The 21,263-nt window shown below is 32.0% G+C and overlaps 3 protein-coding genes across 3 annotated transcripts; 1 reads left to right on the forward strand and 2 right to left on the reverse strand.

The window, feature by feature from the left end:
- Positions 1-73: 73 nt before the first annotated feature.
- Positions 74-1,813, reverse strand: LOC125202695 (ribonuclease H2 subunit C-like). The gene is given in 5 exon segments (XM_048101144.1): positions 74-799; positions 910-1,079; positions 1,412-1,504; positions 1,591-1,691; positions 1,693-1,813. Coding segments are annotated over 5 exon segments (471 nt in total). The 5' UTR covers positions 1,749-1,813; the 3' UTR covers positions 74-748.
- Positions 1,814-2,424: 611 nt separating this feature from the next.
- Positions 2,425-5,925, reverse strand: LOC125204796 (zinc finger protein ZPR1-like). Its single transcript, XM_048103569.1, has 15 exons — positions 5,692-5,925; positions 5,147-5,191; positions 4,877-4,917; positions 4,702-4,783; positions 4,574-4,618; positions 4,426-4,482; positions 4,237-4,296; positions 4,029-4,156; positions 3,668-3,926; positions 3,524-3,590; positions 3,382-3,452; positions 3,214-3,303; positions 3,040-3,148; positions 2,773-2,970; positions 2,425-2,670 (listed from the first exon to the last, which is right to left on the reverse strand). The coding sequence occupies exons 1-15, from the start codon at positions 5,809-5,811 to the stop codon at positions 2,543-2,545; spliced, it is 1,500 nt and encodes a 499-aa protein (XP_047959526.1). The 5' UTR covers positions 5,812-5,925; the 3' UTR covers positions 2,425-2,542.
- A 1,187-nt stretch (positions 5,926-7,112) lies between these two features.
- Positions 7,113-9,270, forward strand: LOC125201823 (vesicle-associated membrane protein 721-like). Its single transcript, XM_048100083.1, has 5 exons — positions 7,113-7,485; positions 7,984-8,125; positions 8,227-8,347; positions 8,704-8,766; positions 8,933-9,270. Exons 1-5 carry the CDS (start codon positions 7,281-7,283, stop codon positions 9,074-9,076), a joined length of 675 nt encoding a protein of 224 aa, XP_047956040.1. The 5' UTR covers positions 7,113-7,280; the 3' UTR covers positions 9,077-9,270.
- The last annotated feature ends 11,993 nt before the right edge of the window (positions 9,271-21,263 follow it).

The following is a 21,263-nucleotide window of genomic DNA, read 5'->3' on the forward strand; positions in this document are numbered from 1 at the left end:
CACCCCAACACAACCTTATTCATATCCTTCACACACACACACATAAAGGAGTTCAGAAAGTAAGAGTAAAGAGTGCAATCTGCATATATTTAATTCAAGTAATTGCATCAAACTATCAAAGTATTTCCCAGGAACTAAACAAGATAAACAATTTAAGATACTCCTCAAAATAAGTGAGAATAAATAAAACATAGTGGAGCAATAAGCTTAATGCATCTATACTAAAGAGTAAAGAGCCAGCCACCATTTCTTCAAGAGCTGTGAACCGTGGGCTTCAACTACTTTTAACTAAACTTTTCGCGCCCACTTGTCTTACTCGTGGAACGCAGAACTTAAAGACTAATTCACTCTACTGCAAAGAAAGAAAACAAGAGAATCAATGAAAAGAAGAAAAATATTCCTAAGCCATATTTAACAGCAAGAAATTATAGATGGAGAATCATATTGTAATGCGTAGACAATTTCAAAGCACATTCCTTTCCTCAAGAGCTATGAGCCGTGGACTTCAACTACTTTTAATTAAAAGTTTTGGCAGATCTTAAATACTCCGTACTAGTTTAATCTAAAGCAAAGAAAGATAAAAGAGAGAATCAATGAATGAAGAATAATGTTCCTAGCCATATTTAACAGCAAGAAATGATAGATGGAGAATCATATTTTGCATATTGTAAGGCATGGAAGAGTTCAAAGCACATTCCTGCCTAGTCAAGGTCTGTCATCATTGGCCATTGTAAAATAAAACCAGCCTCTAATCAATGCACGCGGATTCCAAATCTTCAGCAGTTACAATTTGATGCAGCTGCAGTTCGCAAAAGAGAAACTTTCAGCAATGGAAGCCAAGAATTCTAATCTCTTTCAAACTGCGTACGTCTATGCATCGAGGTTAAAAACAATCAAACCGAAACTTACAGCATTGGCAGCGGCAAACCAGTGAAAAGCGCGCAAGAATGCATCATCTTTTGAAGGGATTGCTTCGTGATTCCAGACCGTGATATCATCAAAAGTCGCAGCTGTCTCCCAGCAGTGCGAGTTCGCGTCATTATTCCCTTGATCACTACCTTTCTTTCCTATGATGAAACCTATAAAAAGTGATACAGTTATAGCACATTCATTTGAAGCTAAATGTGATTAAAAAAGAAAAGTTTCAAAATCTCCCATCAAATTTGATCACAGCAGAATCCAACTGAACTTTTTTCTATACTAGATTTCACTGGAAATCGGTTCAAAAGCAGATAATGTTGAATCAAAGCACAAATTCCAAAATTATGAAATCACCACACGAACAAATTGGGCGTAGAAATTAGGTTATCTTCCAATACTCAATCCACAAAATATTTCAAACATTTCTTCGCAAAATCAGACCAAATAAAAACGACGGAAATCTGAGGATAAAAAACGCGATCACCATTACCAGAATAGCCAATTGGAAGAGCAACAGTGGTTCCGTGCAATTTCCTCCCTCTGAAGTGTGCTTCCTCCACTTTGAACCCATCCACCTCCATTTCTACACAAGTGAAGCATTCAGTGTTTAGATCAGCGCATAAATCACTTGTACATCGTAGAAGAGTTGTACATTCATCGAATTTTTACCAGTGGGTTTGGGCTTGAAGTAGTGAGAAACAGGGGTGGGTCCATCGTGCTTGATGCAGCACGGCAGCTGATGCACCTTCCCCGTCAGGTCCACTTCTGCTCAGATCGACGGCTACCGGAGCTGCTGAATCCGATGATCCCTCATCTTTTCCGTCCATCGAAGAGCAATGAACAAAGATCGGCTGCAAAATCTCCACTCTTTCGTTGAAAAAAAACACCCTAATTTTAAGCCCCTTTTGTTTCCCGCGCTTTTTAGTTGTTTGTTTGTTTATTTTGCTTTTATAACTTGGAACTTACTCTTATTTCGAACTTCTTATTAAATGTCACATCAATTACGATTATTATGCATTTTTTTATCATAAAACTTAAAAACCTTTTTGGTTTTAGTTTAGCATAAATCTAAAAATTAATACCCCGTTTCAAAATAAGTGAGTAAAAATTTTTCGACACGAGATTTAAGGAAATTATGTTTCGTTAGTAAAGTGAAAATGGATAAAGTAAAAGAGTTAAGAGAAAAAGTAAGAGAGAGAATACCAAAAAAAAAAATGACTCACTTATTTTGAGATGTCCCAAAAATGAATGTGATTCGTTTATCTTGAAACAAAGAGAATATTTTTTACTTAAAATCCAAAAATAAGATTGATTATAAGATTGATTATTGAGGATCAAGAAGCTAATTAATTATCTCATTTTAGATTTAACTGCCTTAGTCCACTTAAACTATTCAACAAGCCACATATGATTCAATTTTGCCGGCGTTAATGGTGAGAAATCTCAAACACGTTCAAAATTCTTGACTTTTAGTCCAAAATTTGATTATAATTTGTATATTAGTGACCAAAGTATAAGAGAGATATGTCATAGCATTTAAACGAAATTCGAAGATTGCTACAAATTACAAAAGAAACTACACTATAAAAATAACAATAATTTGCTCACAAGCAAAGAACAATCATGCATCATTAGCCTTCTCACTTGGCTCAACATTAGCAGACTCATAAGCAGCGTCGCCGGCCGACGTATCCATGTCGTTAAGACCGAGTTCCTCGTTCTGCTCCCACGACCTCTCGTACTCCTCGACTGACCACAAGCACGACGTTCAAGTGGCCGGATCAGCACGGGGGAGACGAACATTACAAGTACGAAAAATCCAACGAAAATGGAGAATGAGGACGAACTTACATGATAACTGGGCATCGTCCTTCATTTCATCGGTCACGGGTGCAACGAACGAATTGGATAGCGCATCGTCGAGAATCAAAGTCCACGGCTCTTCTATCCTTTTAAGCTGCTCGATTTTCGCCTGGAATTCTTTCCACTTGCTCCGCTTGTCGTCATCGATGCTATCACCAAATGTGAACCCGTGCACTCTCTCGAGGCCTGCAATTGCGCGTTGAAGACTTAGATAAAGATTCGAGCTAGAGACGAGATGATGCGTAAGATACTTACTTTCACCAATCTTGGATATCAAGCCTTCAACGGTCGTGACAAGTCCGCCTAATGTGCCACTCGACAGTTCCAGCTCGAGTTCCGGTATTACCACGGAGGCCGTATCCGACTAAAACGATCAAGGGTAATAATTAGGAACAAGGCCTTTGAAGAGATGAACAACGGCTTACATACCTTTATGACGTCGCGGCTAAGATCTCTGACGTTCTTCACACGAACGACTATCTTTTTCCCTTTTTCGGGAATAGCACCACCGGGCTTCACCTGAAAAGTAGACAATTATTGAATCATCGGTGTGAAGATATGATGAGGGCACGGAAGGAACTAAGAGGCCGAACGAACCTCTGAGTTGCGGTAACCACAGCTGTCACAAGTTGAAGCCATGACAATCACTTCTTGGAAGTAAGGGATGTCTGTTTACAGTTAAAGCTAACAACTTTGATACGAAAAAACGGAAAATGTAATGCCACAATCGAAAGGATACTTGTCACGAACATACGACACACGCAGCTCGCGGCACAGGCACCGCAAGTCGATGGAAATGTCATGACCTGTCACGAGAAAGTGTTGTGATCGTTACTCGAAAACATGGTGTAACGTATAGACTCGGGTTTGATGGCGAATGTACCTCTTCCGGAGCTGAATACCGAAACAGAGAATCTGCAATTTCTGCACTGTTACCCTGTGCAATAGCTCGGCGGCCAGCTCTTGCTCCAACCGAGCCGTGTGGCTCCTCTTGTGCTAGAGATACATTGTTCGAGCCGTCTAGGTTTTCAACACCGGGTTCTCGTTGTGACGTGTCTGCGACGTAGCCTAAGGCCGCTTGTTGTTCGGGTGTTCGCTCGTAGAACTTGATAGTCAGTGATGGATCCGACGATGGAGCACACCTATTTCACATTGCAACGTTATCATAAAGAAACATATTTGACCACACCCACAACTACGGTCGTGATTAATCCGAAGGAATGTAGAATTAGAGGATCGCTTACGGATTCTCAATAAAGCTGTTTCCAGCAGGATCATCGAGGATGAAGGTAAAATGCGACTCGCCAGATGCACAAGCTCTCAGTTTCACCAAGAATTTGTCGATTGCTTCAGCCGTCTCGGGATCTACTCTCTGAAACGAAAGGCATTCATCATTATTAGGGCGATGACAATGACGACGTCTGATAGCAAGCAAACACAAGTGAACTTTACCTTCCGCTCTTCCTGGAGAGTCTCCAACCCCTCGATAGCTCTGGCCAGTATCCCTTCTACCTAAACGTGCATCAGAGAATATTAGTACTAGTACTAAATAAGCAAAGACGACGCAGGTTCACTTTGAAATATGAGAGAACCAAGAGTGAAGTAACCTATTCCGGTGTAAAAGAGGTACAAAAAACATACTGTTGACAAAGAACCACGTTGAGCCTCCGGAGGGATCTCAAATTCCAATTCCGGAATCTGCAGAATCGACACAAGAATGAGATAAAACGGAAAAGCCTCTGCATTTGTAAGAACTATTAAACAACAGAGTTGTAAAGCAGCGAAGTACCTTGATTGTGGCCGCCTCGGATTTCACCACTTGACGATTGAACATCTGCGGATAATGATATCAAAATGAGCAACTTTTACAGTTTAAGCTCGAAAATTAATATCAAAGATAAAGCAAATATCAAACACCTTTTTATCGCCTGATGGAACATCCAGTACATAGTGGCAGCCTTTAGGTTGGATTTCACCGGCAAATTGCACGTAATTATTCCTTGTGAAAGAAGGCACAAAAGGGAATATGAATCAACAAAGTTACAAACTCGAAAGCAAAAACATCAGCTGATATCATTCTAGACAGAATTACCTCTCACCACAATGTGGACATTCAAAGGCTGACAGCAATATCTACCACAAAAGATATATGAAAAACGGAACAATTAAGCTTCGAATATAAGATGGATAGTTCTCTAAACATATGTACAATACGCAGGCAAGCACTCGTTACTCCAATTTACACCGAATCTTGAATCTTTAATAGGTAACTTCGAAAAGGCAAATCCAAATAGAATATGATTATGATATAAACAATACAGTCAGAATCGGGATAGTTCAACGAGTAAAGGGAACTAGTTACCTTTCTGAAATGGGGAATTACGGTTAGCAAGAACCGAGTCGTGCCCTGCAAAAAAGTACTTCATCAGGGAGAAAGAAAAACAGGTAAACAAAAAGCTAAAAACCAATAATTGATCAAACACACAAAGGCACACAAGAATGGTAATCTAACTCATACAAATCAAGAGACAGACAAATAAGGAGCTAAAAACCAATAATTTGATCAACAAAGCTTGATTTATAGCTGTAAGTTTCCAAAAGCAATCAATAAAAAAACATAAGAACTCAAACAACAGCAAGAACAGATCTTCAGTCCATCAAATCTACACAAATTACCAAACTCACGAGCTAAATTTAGAGTATTCACCAATCAATCCACACAGTGTGAAGTTCAAACGACCATACAGCATAAATTCAATTGTAATTTTTTAAAATTTGATGAAATGAAATAGAAAAGCAATCTTGCAACTTGGGACGCTCTAATACAATTCCAATTGAAAAACCCAGATAACAGAATTGAAGCATCCGCAGCAAAATTGATGAAAAATGAAATGGAAGAGAGCATACGTTTTCGCGGCAGCGCATGCAGAGGCTCTCGACTTCGTAGAGAGGGGCGTCGAAATCGTCAGCTGAAATCGCCTCCACCACCGAACCCACGTCCACGATTTGGGGCGCGTTGGCTTCCATTGACAGTTCAAACTCTTGCAATTAGTTAGGCTTTGCTCTTGGTGATTGATTCTCGATGCTTCTTCTTGCTTCGCATTTTAAAGAACGGATTTTTAATGGAGTGAGATGAGAACTCTAGAAAGTCATGATTTTCTTTTTAAAGTTTTATTTTTTTATGCTTAATTTTTTTCATTTTTTATGTTTGTGTTAGCTTAAAATAAAGGGGGCGTTCAAGTAGGTTAATTGTCTCATTTTGCCGTCAAATTTATTAAACTTTTTTTATCATATTGCATAATTTGTTGAGTCATATGTTATCTATATATATTTTTATGCATGAATTGTAATTATATATTGAGAGACTTTCGATTTGCTTATTTAAGACTAAATAAAAGTCGATTGATATATAATCCAACAAATTATTCTTTATTGGTCAATTTTTGGTTATTAGTTATACGAATTGACCTACTTTTATTAAACCTTTAAATAATCAAATTGAAAAATAAATATCAAGAATATTGTAACTAAGAACATATGACACCATTTTTTTTTAGCACAAGTTTGTTTTTAGGCAGTTGTATATAGTATTTAGCGATTAAATGAAAATAGAATAAAATTGGAATGAGAAAAAATACAGATAAAGTAAGAGTGGTGAGTGTTGTTTTTTAAGGCCATAAAAGAAAACGTGTCATTTATAATGGGATGACCCAAAAAGTAATACATTTTATTTACAGTGTAATGGGGAAATACTTTATTCATTTATCGTACTTTTCAATGCAATTTTTTTTATTTTCGTATCCAAAAAAGTTTTGCATCAACCTAATTGGGACGGACTTCATTCATCTTTAATGATCGGATGTGATGTTTAACAATATACCAACCGTTCATTCATTATAATCAAATTACTAGTATATGAAAAGTGATAACTATAAATTCAATTAATTAAAATATAAAAAATGTTAAAAGCGCATGTTGTTAGAGTGCATGAAACATAATGAATGAAAAAATAAAAGAAACGTAACGTTGATGTGAATCATACTCATTTTCAATCTCGATCACATTTATTGAAAATGACAATAATTAACCTAAATTTCTATTTAATAGTAATCGAAAATTTAAATAAGCAACCAATGACTTAAAAGTCAAAATGAATATTCGTAACACAAGTAAATTTCAGGAAAAATGTAGTCGATAAAATTCTGGTCTGCAACTTTGAAAATCATCAGAAAAATTATTAAATTTTGATCTTGTTGACAATATTTTTATACTCTTATATTACAAATGTAATATTGCTTTATTAAAGATTATTTAAGCAGATTTAATTGCATTTCAAAATACAAAATCTAAGGAAAGCCGAAGAGAGAGAGAGGTTTCTCTTTCTTGAAATTCAACTAAAGTGATCCATCTCGAGATTAAGAAAGGAATTTATACGGTTGAGAAGAAGAAGTGAAGAACCCTAAATTAGCGCTGCAAATCGAATTAGGCCGTTGAAAATGGGGCAAAACAGCCGGAAGACGCTGATTTACGCGCTGGTGGCGCGCGGAACGCCGCCGGTGGTGCTGGCGGAGTACACCGAGTTCAGCGGCAACTTCAATTCCATAGCCTATCAGTGCCTCCAGAAGCTTCCTGCCTCCAACAACAAGTTCACCTACAACTGCGACAATCACACCTTCAATTACCTCGTCCACGACGGATTCAGTAAGTTCGATAATCGTCGCTGTTGTTCACCTTAGTTGATTGCTTCGGCGGTTTATCGTTTATTTTTTTTGAATCGGAAGAGGCTTGATTTTATTTGCTATTTGCTCGATTAGATCGTGAATTCGCAATTGTTTAGTTTTATGCTCGTGTTGATATTTTAGGTGTCGATTCATACACCGATTTCTGTGTTTTATTGAAATTTTAGATAAACTTATGGTCCTCTCTATGAACAACTAATGATTCGTGGTGATTTATGCTTGTAGAGACCTAGTTCATCTAATTGATTCATAAAATCGATGTGAAAAAATAATCTAGTATAGCTCTACCTTCGCCGAAATGATTGAAGCATTCGAAACAAGTGATTGTTTTGTTATCGTATTTTGCTATTAATGCTAAATTGAAAGCTGATTTATGTTCGCAGAGAGTTAGAAACAAGTGAATTATTAAGGATTCAAGTTGAATTGAGCTCTAAAATGGTAGTTTCTACTTTCTGTGCAGCATACTGTGTCGTTGCTGAAGAGTCAGCTGGAAGGCAGCTTCCGATGGCTTTTCTAGAACGCATAAAGGACGAGTTTGTAGCAAAATACGGTGGTGGAAAGGCTGCGACAGCTCCTGCAAACGGGCTTAACAAAGAATTTGGGTGCATAATTTTCTAGTGATAGTAACAAACTAGCAATATAAAATGTTTTCTGTTGGATATGTCTATATCAGTAATTGATTTGGAAAAAACATGTATTGCAGACCGAAGTTGAAGGAACAAATGCTATACTGCAGCGAGCACCCCGAGGAGATTAGCAAATTTGCAAAGGTCAAGGCTCAGGTTTCAGAAGTGAAAGGTGTTATGATGGAAAACATCGAGAAGGTATAGACGCCACTTTTCGATCATGTGCAATGACTTCCATCATTCCATGTTGTTAACTATGCTCAGGAAACTGAAAATTCAATATGTTTTATGTTCATTTAATTACTTTTGGTCGGTTTGCTAGATCTACATTTGACTCGATGCTGAAAGTAAGATAATATATCTTCCACATTTTCCGTATTGTTTTGACAGCTTTCCGGTTGACTGATTACTTTATTTGTAGCTATTAGTATGACTATCAGCCATATTTGTTTTCTAGTTTTCCTGTTTACATTTAAATATTCGTGTGTATATTTGTTTAAACAATGGCTGTATCTGGAAAGTAGGATACAATCTCATATAGTCATCTAATGCAGGTTCTAGATCGTGGTGAGAAGATCGAGCTTCTAGTGGATAAGACCGAGAATCTTCATCATCAGGTATATATCCAGAAAACACTCTCCTAATTATATAACTTCCGGTTTTCCCAAATTTGCAAAGCACCCTTATGCTTCATCTACTGTTCGAGCTGCATTTATTTTTATGCTACGGATTCTTCATACAAAGATCGTCACATATATCTATTCATTGCTGGATTTTAATCAGGCCCAGGACTTCAGAACCACCGGAACACAAATCAGGAGAAAAATGTGGCTGCAAAACATGAAGATCAAGCTGATCGTTTTGGCGATTATCGTCGCGCTGATCCTCATAATCGTCCTCTCTGTGTGCAATGGGTTCAAGTGTTGAGAAATCGATCTCTGCTGGGAAGATTATGCATCATCACACATCCATTTTGTATAAAGCAGTAAAAACTATACCATGTTTGGTAGGAGAGAACTCTTTTCGAGTTTTTAGGCCATTTTAAATAACTACTACTATGATCTTATATGCTGTGACTCCTAACGCCAATTTTATTTGATAACATATCCGGTTTATGCAAATCGGAGTCTGGTCTCATGTATATTTATCCGTGTTACGTATAAACTAGTGTATCACATGTACGATGCATCAAATGGGTCGGATGTGTAAAGATTTGTCACTTGAATTCGAATCTAACCCAAATAGCAGAATACTGAATAATGTCGCTTGATACGAATATGAATCGAATAAAGTCTACATAACACTTATTTGTATATCGAGTTGAATTGAATCAAATCTATATAATATTTGTGTTAAAATTGTAGTACTCCATTTTGATAGATGATTATATGTCAAATTGTATATTAAATTGGTTTGTGTTTAGATATTGTTTCCACGATATTGCAATAATAATTTTTTTTTAAAATCTTGCAAAAATGGAGCGGATAAAATTGCAAATACTGCAAGGGTATTATGAAAAAATAGTTTAAAATACTTTGAAATTTAGCCCAAAAATTGGACCTTTAGTTAAGAGTGTAAATATATTGGGCTAGGTGCACATGGATTACTCCTTAGAAATTTATAGGCTCGTTTAATTTGGGCCCAATTAAAACACAATAAGTAGTTGGGTAAGCATAATTAGTTTGTAGAATGCTCAACTAACATGACTATAGTTTTTAATTGCAATTAAATATATGGGATATAAGAAAATAAATTTAGGTTATCGGGTAATTATCAATCCCAAATTGAGACCAATTTTCAACCATTAGATTAGAAGATCTTTTGGTTAATATAATGCCAAGTGTAATATATTTTAAATTTAAATAATTATTAATTAAATTAAAAGGATATTAATGTTAGTAATTATAACTAACTACTTTCTCTCTCCTCAAAATCATCTCAAATCTTTAAATTTACGTAACTCTCTCAATTTAAATTATTTTTTCGCAAAAAATATATCAAATTAAAGATAATTTACTAAGGATTCCAACGAGATCTCAATTGCATATGTTCCGACGATGTTCGGGTGATGAAATTTAATAAATTATATTTCAATTTTCGTATATGTTGATAAGCAGCTATTTTCAACAAATGCAACAAAAAATCTCAATATATTGTTAGGCAAAATCTCAATATTATGCATGTCCAATCTCAATAAAAATATGTTGATATTTTCTTGTCCTTGTGTTGATATTCTAATGTCATATTGTTGTTATTTGTAATACACAATGTTGATATAAAAAAACACTCACGAAAATCATATGATAACATAATGACGATATTACCCTTTTGTTAATATTTTGCCTACTATTTATTGAGATTTTGTAAGCTTTAATCTTATCCACTCATTTTAAAATCTAAGGTAAAGATTTAGTCTTGATTTTAGATTAAAATACTATAAGCATTAGAATAGGACCCTGTCATAGATTTATTAAAATCACTAAATATCCATTTATTCTATTTCCCTATGTTCGTTAACCGGCTTTCCGATTTTATAAGGACCATTGCTTACGTATATACGTTGATTTTGCTGTTGGTTATATTCTGACTGATGTTCAGCGAATTTTGTCCGTGACCATTTCCGATTGACAACCCTTTCATACAAAATTCCGAGGAAAAATATTCCATCAAGCACTTGAACTAATTCAAACACTTCAACAAGCAATTGATTGAACTAATTCAATGTATACATATCAAATCAAGTTCAAGATTTGAATAAATCACATAAATTCTAAATAAAAGAAATTTCAACATCATCAACAAACAGTGACATTGTTTATTAACTTATTATATAGGTGATTGCTGACCAGACCTAGGCAACAAACATGAGGCTTATGTAATTACTATTTTATTTATTTAATCAGCAGCCCTAAACAGATAAACATCAAACAACAGAGTCACAATCAAGTTTGGTTTTCATTTACTATTATCAAACAACTTTATTTCATGATTTTGGGCTTATTTGATTCCACGTTTGTCACCACTGTTTTGTTGCATTCAGAGCTGCTTTTTGGATATGTATAGAGTTAGTTGTCATTTAAAGTCAATAATATGAAAACTGACACACAATAACAACGGTCCATACAAATTAATCTTCTCTAATTTTTTTATAAAAAATCAAAATGTTTAGGGTAAATTGCCGAATTATCATTTGTCAAATTCTGATACATTCCAGAACTAAAAAATTAGTCAAAAAAAATCATGAATTTGAAATTTGTTCTTCCATCATGAAAATCTCATATGAAAGTAAAACAAATCATACATGCTCCTAAATTATACTACTATTTATTCATAAAATAACGATATTGTCTTGTTGAAAAATTGGAACAATATATTCTATGAGGCGTCCAATTTTCTTGTTCTATAGAATAATTAAGAACAAATCTACATTTTGTAACCTTTTTCTTGTTAATTTTTAAAGTTAGACCATAATTCAATTAAACTTCATGGTGTTTTCTGATAATTTATCCAGATATTTATATTCGATACAAGCAAGAAATAAATGTCATTATAAAAAGTGCTCAATATGTCCGCTATTATTCCATTTCAGAACGAAGCAAGTTTTAAAATACGAAATTGGTAAAGATAGAAAATGCTACTAAAATGTGATTCACATTTTAATATATTAATTTAATAATTAAATATAAATAAACAAAATTAGTAAAATATGTTAACTATTACTCTCCTCAAATATAGTAAACATGAAATAGAGATATGGATATTAGATAATAATAAAATGTGACATTGAAAAGTGAACCATAGTTTATATGGGAATACGACCGATTCAAGTTAGACTCGTTCTTGAAATTTCAATGTCTAGATTCAAATTTTTAAAGTAAGTTGTTTAATTTTATTTCCTAAAAGTAACAAATGTATCGTTTGTGGGAGTGGGTGACATCAATTATTCTGAGAGGTTGCAACTGTTTAAGAAAAGGACAATTGCTTGCCTAATTATATTTGTATAAATAGCATTTCTTATAGTTACTTTTGCTCACATTTTATCATGAATGACGTGGGCCTATTCTTGATTGGAGTACTAACACATTTAATTATATAATATTATCATAGTCAAATAAAATATTTCAAATATTTTTATGGGCTTGCTTAGAAAAGCTAGAGAGAAAACTCATTGTGTCGGTTGACTAATTTTCTCAATCTTAAGTTGACAAGAAAACCATTTATTTGATGATTCATAAATTCGTTGATTATATTTGCCATGATTCACAACTAGTTCAATTATTGATTAATTAAACGATTTTTCAACTTCATATTTGTGAGAATTTACAATCAAAATGGGTGATGTGATGAAATATATGGACAGCAATGGAATTTTACACGTAAAATATGAGGCTCAAGTTTTCATATTTGACAAACTAGAAAAACATTACCTTTTCTCTTAAAAAACATTAAGTTGAATTTACAATATTATTGTGGAATTGAAACTCATTGTGTTCAAATCAACTTCTAGACGAAAACATGCTAAATTAAATGATTGTATTTCTTATGAAATAAAAATGCTCTAAACCACTAAAAGAGAAGAAGAGAGAGCTATCGTCAGGCGAACAGTTATAAAATACACGTCAAATCATCCACTAGTCAAACAAACTAAGAGAAAGAAAATATTAGCAAAGCACACAAAAACAATCAACAAAACCAGATAATCACAGACAACAAGAAACGAAAGGTTAACAATAATCGAATCATAGCCTTAAACAACGCTAGTCGGCAATTTTACCGAATCTTACGCATACCCTAATTAATCCAATAATAAAGTTGATTGGCCAAAATTGACAATCCAATCTTCTCAACTTCAAAAAAAATCCAAAACCATGACTACAATAAGGTAACGTATCACATCGATGTAACTCTCACATTAAATGCATCAACATACATTTAAATGGACAATTGAATAAATGAAAATTGGGCAAAGCAACGTGCATGGCGTGAACACAAACATACGTTTGTTTTTATATAATCAAGTAGTCGTGGTCCAAGATACGGCTGGGGCCCCACATATTTTGTTCTTTTATACAATTAAGCTTTAAATTGATTGAACCAACACTTGTATTCGTCTAATGTGACACCCCATCAATTCACATAAATACAAATTGATCGAAATTATGATTTCATTTTACAGATGTGAAAATGTGACATGGTGATGGGGGGAAGGGTCCCCAAAGCAAGAAAAATTAAATAAAAAGAAAATTTAATGTGACTCGGGCAAGTGTGTTTCAGACTCTAATGTCATACATAAATATTTTCATATTTGATCGGTAATATTGATGCTTTCATTGAGAGTTTAAGACTTACGAGTGATGATTTGTGAAAAACAGTCGTGATCAACAATGATATTTGGAATATGGCCCAAACTGGTGGTTTGGCAAAGAATCAAGCACGTACGATCAATTTGGTTGTGACCAACGAGAACTCAAAGTGGTGGTCTGGTAATGATAAACCAACCGTGAGCAATTCTCGTTGGCCTTAAGGAGAATCGATTGTTACAAACTCTAATGTTCTATATCTGTTTGGGCTGTAATAATAAATAACATGTGAAGTATTTTTGTCGATTCGAGGTTTGAAAATGGTGAAATCTTTCTATTAATATTTAAACGTTTGATTGTGATTTTGAAATATATAGTCAAATCAAGGAAGCCATCATCTAATAATATAGGATAATGCAAGTTTATAAGTGGTATATTATCTAATTGGATATATGCAACTCACTATGTAATTGACATGTATATTCGAACTATTAAAATTTATATTATACAATTTGAATTTTTATCAAGAGTAGGGATGTTTTAATTGAATTCATATCAGTTGGTACATCTGTATTGACAGAGATTTAATTTAATTCATTTTTTTGAATGAGACCTTGTGAAGAAACAACTAGAAGACTTGTCAATTGATGATCTATTACGCGTCATTAGTTTAGATGTTTGATTTGTATATAAATAAAGTAAATTGTTGATTTTATTTAATAATAAGAATAATGAGTAACACTTGAACGCAACGTCAACGTTTCGGCTGCTTTTGTTTTGTGTGATTTGTATTTAATGTCAAAAGAAAAGTAAAGTAAAAGAAATTTGGAGACAACTTTCTTGGCTAAGTTGCTAATCAATCTAGAATAAGATTAAGGGATATGTTTAAATAAAAAGTGACTAAATAAGTATAATTGCATCACCTAATACATGAAAAGGACTTAGGGTGTTTGGATAATCTTGCATTAAGTAATTAAGTTGAAGAGCTTACTTTTAAGCAATAATAATATTGAATTTAAATACATCCAAAGGAACTAAAACAACATGCAAACAATGTCTAAGTTTAATAGTGGAGTAATATACATTGAAATTGACAACAATAAAAATTGTTTTCTATATCTAACCGAACAAGTACTATATGTAACTAAATTTTTGTTATTGAAAGACTAAAAATAGTTTATTTGTCATGTGAATAGATAAATGTAACTATTTGTAATTACTAATTAGTGTATAACTTAATTGTATAATGTTCTAAATTATAAAATTTGGTCAGATTATGATGTCACTGTAAAAAAATAAATTGGGAAACTATGACGTTTAATCTAGTTCGCAATCAATTATTTTTAGTGAAATTATAACATAACAGTCAAGAAATACATATGGAGTTAAACGACGTCATTTATTTCATCAAAATAATAACGTTTATAGTTGAAAAACATCAACAATATATTACATGTATGCGACCAGTTTTTTTATTGTGAGCAAATTGTGAACAAACCAAATTTCAGAAATTTTTAGCCGAATTTGAAAGTTGCGGAGTAAACAATAATTTGACAAATTTTATTTTTTTTTTTCAATTTAGCCGAATAGGAATGTGATCAAATGAAAACTCTAAATATTATACAAACTCAAAACTATGATCTGGACCATTGAAAAATGTCAACAGATCATAAAAAAAGTATCAATAGGAAAATGTCAACATAATTTCAACGGTAGTTAATGATTGATGTTGTGTTGATACTGTGTTGACATTAAAATCTTGAAATTTTACACTGTGTTGATATTCTATTGAAATAGTGTTGAACTTGTGTCGATGAGTTTTGAGTTTGTACAATATATAAGTTTGCATTTTATCACTACCCGAGCCAAATATAAATATATAGATGATGGTGGCAAGAATTTTATATTAATCTAAAGGGAGTGATTAGTGATAGATTAGCCACTTAATTTTTATTCCAACCGCACAAAACCTTAAGATTCGAGGAGAAGTCGGCAAAATAAATCAATTTATAAAATATGTCAACTATTTCATGTCATTCAAATGTTTTATTCGTAAAAATCAAACTCAATAAGGCTGTTGCACCTCATCTACAATAAAATATAATAAAATAAATTACGTTACCCTTTATTAGTTGTTAAAGGTTGAACTGTTGTCAGCAACATTGCTTTGAAGTTTTGCTATATGTAATTACTAATAATAGATATATAAAGAACTTAAATTAGTTATAAGTCGTTCATAAAAACAGAAGCGACAAATATTTAGTAAAAAAATTCAAACCACGAGAATGAGATTAGAGAAAATAATAATTTAATAGTCTGAACTGTTAGGTTTAAAAAAATACAAAACATACTTTAATGGTATAAGATAAGATGAGATGACATATTTATCTGATTAATTATTATTTTAACAAGTAGTTTGAAATAATTAATTACCACTAATTGAGGAAGGGGATCTATTTCAAGATTGCCAACCACATTAGAATCAATTTCAGTCGTTGTCGAATGAAGTGATCAGCTTCAAATTAAAGTAATTAAAAAATAATGATATGTTTTTTTTCTTAATTATTTCTTAATTTGCAATGATTTTGGTGAACGTGTGAAGACTGAAGATGCGCACTCAATTTTTATTTGTGGAGAATTTCAATAGGGTCCCACTAACCTTAATCTCGTGTAATATTTGATTTGATTGGCCAACAAATAGAAAATTAAACAAAATTAGGAGAAAATTAAGAGACATGTCTACACTTTAATCCTAATCTTTAGGCCAAACCACTCAATACATATTCTTATCATATTATTATTGTTTAATTCCATTGATTTTGTTTTGATGCATACAAATGGCATTCATTAGTAGTAAGTATTTTATTTTCTTTATATTTCTTTTAATTTTATTTGTCACTTTTTAAATAATAAAGCATAATGTCACATTAGTAGTGGGGATGCCTTGTAGACAACCCTATATGCCGTGAAATGATTCCAACATGTTGTAGACTATAATAATTCCATAATAACACATACCTTGATCATCACAAAAGTTAATTTATATTGATTAAACCTTGGTACAAATTTAGTACATATTTACACGTGAAGATCCCTGCATTATTGCTTCTTTTTTGACCAAAATTGATAGAAAATTCAGTTTATAGTAAATTTAAAATTCCATTATTCCAAGCATTTGTTCTTGAAAATATATATATTTAAATTGAAAACGATAACCCTAAGATTTATTCCCATAAACGTAAAATGATTCTAAATAATTAAAGAATATATTCTTGATCTGTACTTATCAGTCATCGCTTAATTAAAAATTAGTAGTTGATGATACACTCAATTAGAGTTGTCAAACTTTAGAAAATCATTGAATTAACCAAAATTGGTTTACTTAAATGTATATACGCGACAGGGAATATTAGAATTTAGAATATTTAAATTAAACAAATCCCTCAAGTCCAACTTAATGAATCTGTATTTAATTAATACATATAATTGCATGTGACGTTCTTACCATCAGTATAAAAAATATTTGGGTAGTTAATATCCAAGGGAAGTAGTATTAATTGAATAATTAAAATTACGGTACTAATTTTAATTTTCGATTTTGGTTCTAATCTTGGAATAATTACTTTTAGTATCAATTTGACAGCCAACAAAATGTTTCCGATTAATAGTTTGATTAATTTAGGGTACGTTGCTATAAATGAAAATTAAATACAAAATCTGAAGATATATTATTTTTTGTATTTAGATTTCAATTTAGTAAAATTGACTTAAAATTTTAGATTTAAACTATTGATAAATTATTTAAATAGAACAATAAAATTGTCTCCGTTTAGTTTGATGAACGAAGGAAAATAAACTAAAAATCATATCTCTATTTATATTTAAGTATGAGAGTTATATATGCATGTAAAAATAATTGAACATTAATTAATTATAATTTCTTATTTCATTAATAAATATTATATATAATAAAATTTTTATGGCATATAATAATATGACAACATAATCTTATTGTAACATTTAAAACAAAATTTATGTTACTTTCTCGAGATATCGCAATCAATTACTAATTGAAACTGAGAAATGTATAGACATTAATTACAAGATGGGAAATTGAATGATAAAATATTACTCTAAAATGTACTTGACTTGCAATTAATATGGAGTAAATTTGTTCAACCCTATGTAAATGGACCACTGAGTTAGGACGAAATGCATCTGTAGTTCTGTACCTAAATCCAGTTGAGAAATTAATAATTGAATTAAAAATTACATACATGTATAAATATCAATAAAAAATATTTTATTTTATTTTTAAATTTTCTAAATCCTAATACGACAATATATGATTTGGACGTTTGTGAAGATAAGGTGGTGAGTTTCAAGAAGTGGTTTTCCAAGATTTGAAGGATTCTTTATTCTCTTTTTCCTTTCTTTTTTTCGAGTAAAATGCATGATTTCAAGCAAAGTATTTTGTTTGTTGCGAAAATTTTGACACAAAAAGTAAGAATGCATCAGTACAAACATATGAACATTATATATATAGGACATCAATTATTTAAAAAAAAATTGGTAAAATTTTAGTCAGTTATAAATGGATAATAAATTTTAAAATTTTATTATTTGCAATTGTTCAATTAAAGTATAAAATGACATTTTTTAGTGATACTAATTAAATACGGGAGAGTCAATAATGTCCAAACTATTGATTCTATCCTCCAAATAAGAGAACTCAAACTAAAAGAATAAATAACTTTTTTTGCATTATTCTCTTGATTTCACTATGCATCCATTATCAAACAAGAATCAACCATATAGTATATATGTAAACTCACAAAAGATAATCGAATAATACAAAACCCACACATATCATACCAACTTTCCAAAAAAAAAAAAGCTCAATATGTAGGTGAATTAACATAAAAACTAACACTCCCTTTTACCATTTTGGTATATCCAAATTACTAATTGAGCAGCATACAAAACTATTCATTCACATCGAAAATAACTTCAATAAAAATCTCATGAAATTCCCAAGCAATTGGACTTACTATAGATTTTCAGTAAAATTTCATTCCATCTCACGCCTTTAAAAATTAGTCAAAAAAAAATCATGAAGTTTGCATTGATCCACTGCAAAAAGAAATCTAATCGCTACACATAATAATTGTTCACGAGTGATTTTAAGAATAGACGATATCGTTTAAATTATCGACCGTAATGTCGTTGTACGAGTTCCCATCTGGTGTAGGTGCACCGGCGAAGTAGACAATAGAAACCCAAGGGTTGAGGTTGTCCTAGCTAAGGCACGCACAAGTTCTGGGAATGGGGACAAGGTATCAAAAGAGGGGAAAAACTGCAGATAAAAACATTATGAAACTGGGCCCACGCAACGGCCTTCTCTCACCAAACAACCATAAAAAAAAAGTTATTTTATTCAATTTTATTTTCTTTCTGAAAAAAAAGGAAAAACAGAAAAAGAAGAGAATCAACTGTGTCTGTCCGCATAGTACATACACACACACACTCACACCTCACACGTGCTCCGTTTTTCCCGAAGCGGGACCCACGCTCTCCCATCCCCTCACGTTTCTGCAACCGCATCTTTTTTTTTTGGTAAAAGAAATTAAATGGGAAAAGAAAATATTAATTGCCAGAAACTGTGGCGTACGGTGGTGTGGGGTCCAGTACCTGCAGCTGCAACGTGGCGGGGAACCCCTTCTGTCAGTTACCGTATCAAACCTCTCTGCCACGTCAACTTTTTTCATGATTTTATATTTACTATTTAGTACCATAAAATAATTATTGCTTTTATTTCTAAGAAATGTTACTCCGTACTTCCTTCAAAAATATGGATTTTTGTGATGACATAAATTGTACTCCCTCTCTCGTTCCATAGTAATAGACTCATTTTACCATTTTGGTAAGTTCTACAGTAATAGAGTCATTTTTTTTTAATAAAATTCAACACATTTTTTCACATATACTATACTCTCTGCTACTTTTTTTTTCTCTTCATCTCTCTATCTTTTTTATTTTTCACTTTATTCTCTATTTATTTAACTCACCTAAAACAATTTTTCTTAATCTCCGTGCTGAAAATAACATCTACATTACTATGGAACGGAGAGAGTAATACGAGTTGATATGTAAAACATAAGAGAGAATGGATAATGTAGATTAAATATTTTGGGATAGATTAAAGTAATAAAATAAAATTTTATTTGTGGAAATATGAGTACTAATACAGCTATAACAATAGACCTGAATTGGATATATAGAAATGATCTGTAGTCTAATGCGCACAATCTAGAAAAACTTCATTTTTTTAATACTTAAGATTTTTTTAATACTTAAGACCGTAATTATTTTGTTCAATTTTTTTTGGTATATGAATTTAAATTATAAAGATCTGTCACGGATGACTTGAACTAGAGATCTTTCATCTCAAGCATTAAACTTACCGCTTAACTAACCCACACACACAAAGTATATTTTTTTTCTTAAATCTATGGAGACGGTCATGACGTTTTTGTCTCTAGTTAGTTTACCGCTTGAAGACGATATTATATTTATTTGGAAAAAACATTATTTATAGTCTACATGCCTTAAGTTAATGGATTAAGTTAAGTGACTTACTTGTTTAGCAAAAAAAAATTCTTTTAATTTCTTTAATTCTCTTTTTTTTTATATACTTTATTCTATATCAACATAATTTCTTAATACTGATATTTAAACTTTATGCGGAAAAGATTTATCTCGATCTCTTGTGATACACTGAGTAATATTATTTTAAATAAATGAGAAAATCATTAGGCGAATACTCTAGGATGGCCCCATTTGCCGTTTGTTGATAAATTTAGCTGAAAAATTTATGAACATAAGTAATGACAACCTATAATTGTTGGTTTTGCCCAAAACTATGTGATCTATACACATGGATCTAGAAGAAAATAGCTACACTACAGAGATTATACATTATAAAGTAGTTTCACTTTCACATCATCTTCTTTTGATATGTTTTCTATAAAAGTATATTATGTATATGTCACACGAGTAATACTGAATCACAAACCTCCTTATAGTATTTCAAGATATAATAAGAAATAAGGAACGTTACCCATATTTCAAAATAAAATAGACCTAATCCAATCATAAAATATAAAGAGTTAACTTTTAAATTCGTATATTTTCGTCAAATTCTAATTTTCCCACTAGCTTTAAAATCCATCTGTGAATTACCCGAATAGTACTATAAATTTATGTTGATTTTGCAACTAATCAAAATTTTATCGTTTAGTTCGATAGCTTAATTATATGACACTATAGAATAATTCAAAACAACGTCACATCGTAAGAATCGAAAAAATCTCGCACTATATATATTGAATTAAATCGTTCTCATCTTTTCATTCCGTCTCACTATTCAATATGACGATGTTTTATTGCCTAATATGTAACGTCAGTTTTGATTAGCGACTGATAGTGTCATTTAAGTGAATCGTCAATCTATATCGAATTTCAAAATCTTCACCGGTTGTAAAACCAGAATTAATTAATATTTTGTTATAAGATTAGACTAAGTCATATTTTAATATTTGATTAGCAGATTTAAAGCTAATGTAATTTGCCTAAAAACATAAAATTTTAATGTGAATCACCGAAATATAAATAAATACACATGAGCCCTAGATATGAGGCCGTTACAAATAATGGAAACCGTGATATGGGCTTTAATAGTGCTGACTTAGGTAAAAATAAATATTTAAATCCTGATTTTGCTCAAGTACGATTTCTCCCTTTATTTTATTTTA

This window comes from Salvia hispanica, chromosome 1 (genome assembly GCF_023119035.1).
Source record: "Salvia hispanica cultivar TCC Black 2014 chromosome 1, UniMelb_Shisp_WGS_1.0, whole genome shotgun sequence".
NCBI lineage: Eukaryota > Viridiplantae > Streptophyta > Magnoliopsida > Lamiales > Lamiaceae > Salvia > Salvia hispanica.

What these genes read in the sequence shown, in the direction of transcription:
- LOC125204796 (XM_048103569.1), bottom strand. Translation starts at nt 5,811, where the DNA reads ATGGAAGCCAACGCGCCCCAAATCGTGGACGTGGGTTCGGTGGTGGAG. An exon ending in TGTCCACATTGTGGTGAGAG is followed by an intron (nt 4,784 to 4,876) that starts GTAATTCTGTCT and finishes TTCTTTCACAAG; the next exon opens with GAATAATTACGTGCAATTTG. An exon ending in GATATCCAAGATTGGTGAAA is followed by an intron (nt 2,971 to 3,039) that starts GTAAGTATCTTA and finishes GCGCAATTGCAG; the next exon opens with GCCTCGAGAGAGTGCACGGG.
- LOC125201823 (XM_048100083.1), top strand. Translation starts at nt 7,281, where the DNA reads ATGGGGCAAAACAGCCGGAAGACGCTGATTTACGCGCTGGTGGCGCGC. An exon ending in CCTCGTCCACGACGGATTCA is followed by an intron (nt 7,486 to 7,983) that starts GTAAGTTCGATA and finishes CTTTCTGTGCAG; the next exon opens with CATACTGTGTCGTTGCTGAA. An exon ending in GGGCTTAACAAAGAATTTGG is followed by an intron (nt 8,126 to 8,226) that starts GTGCATAATTTT and finishes CATGTATTGCAG; the next exon opens with ACCGAAGTTGAAGGAACAAA.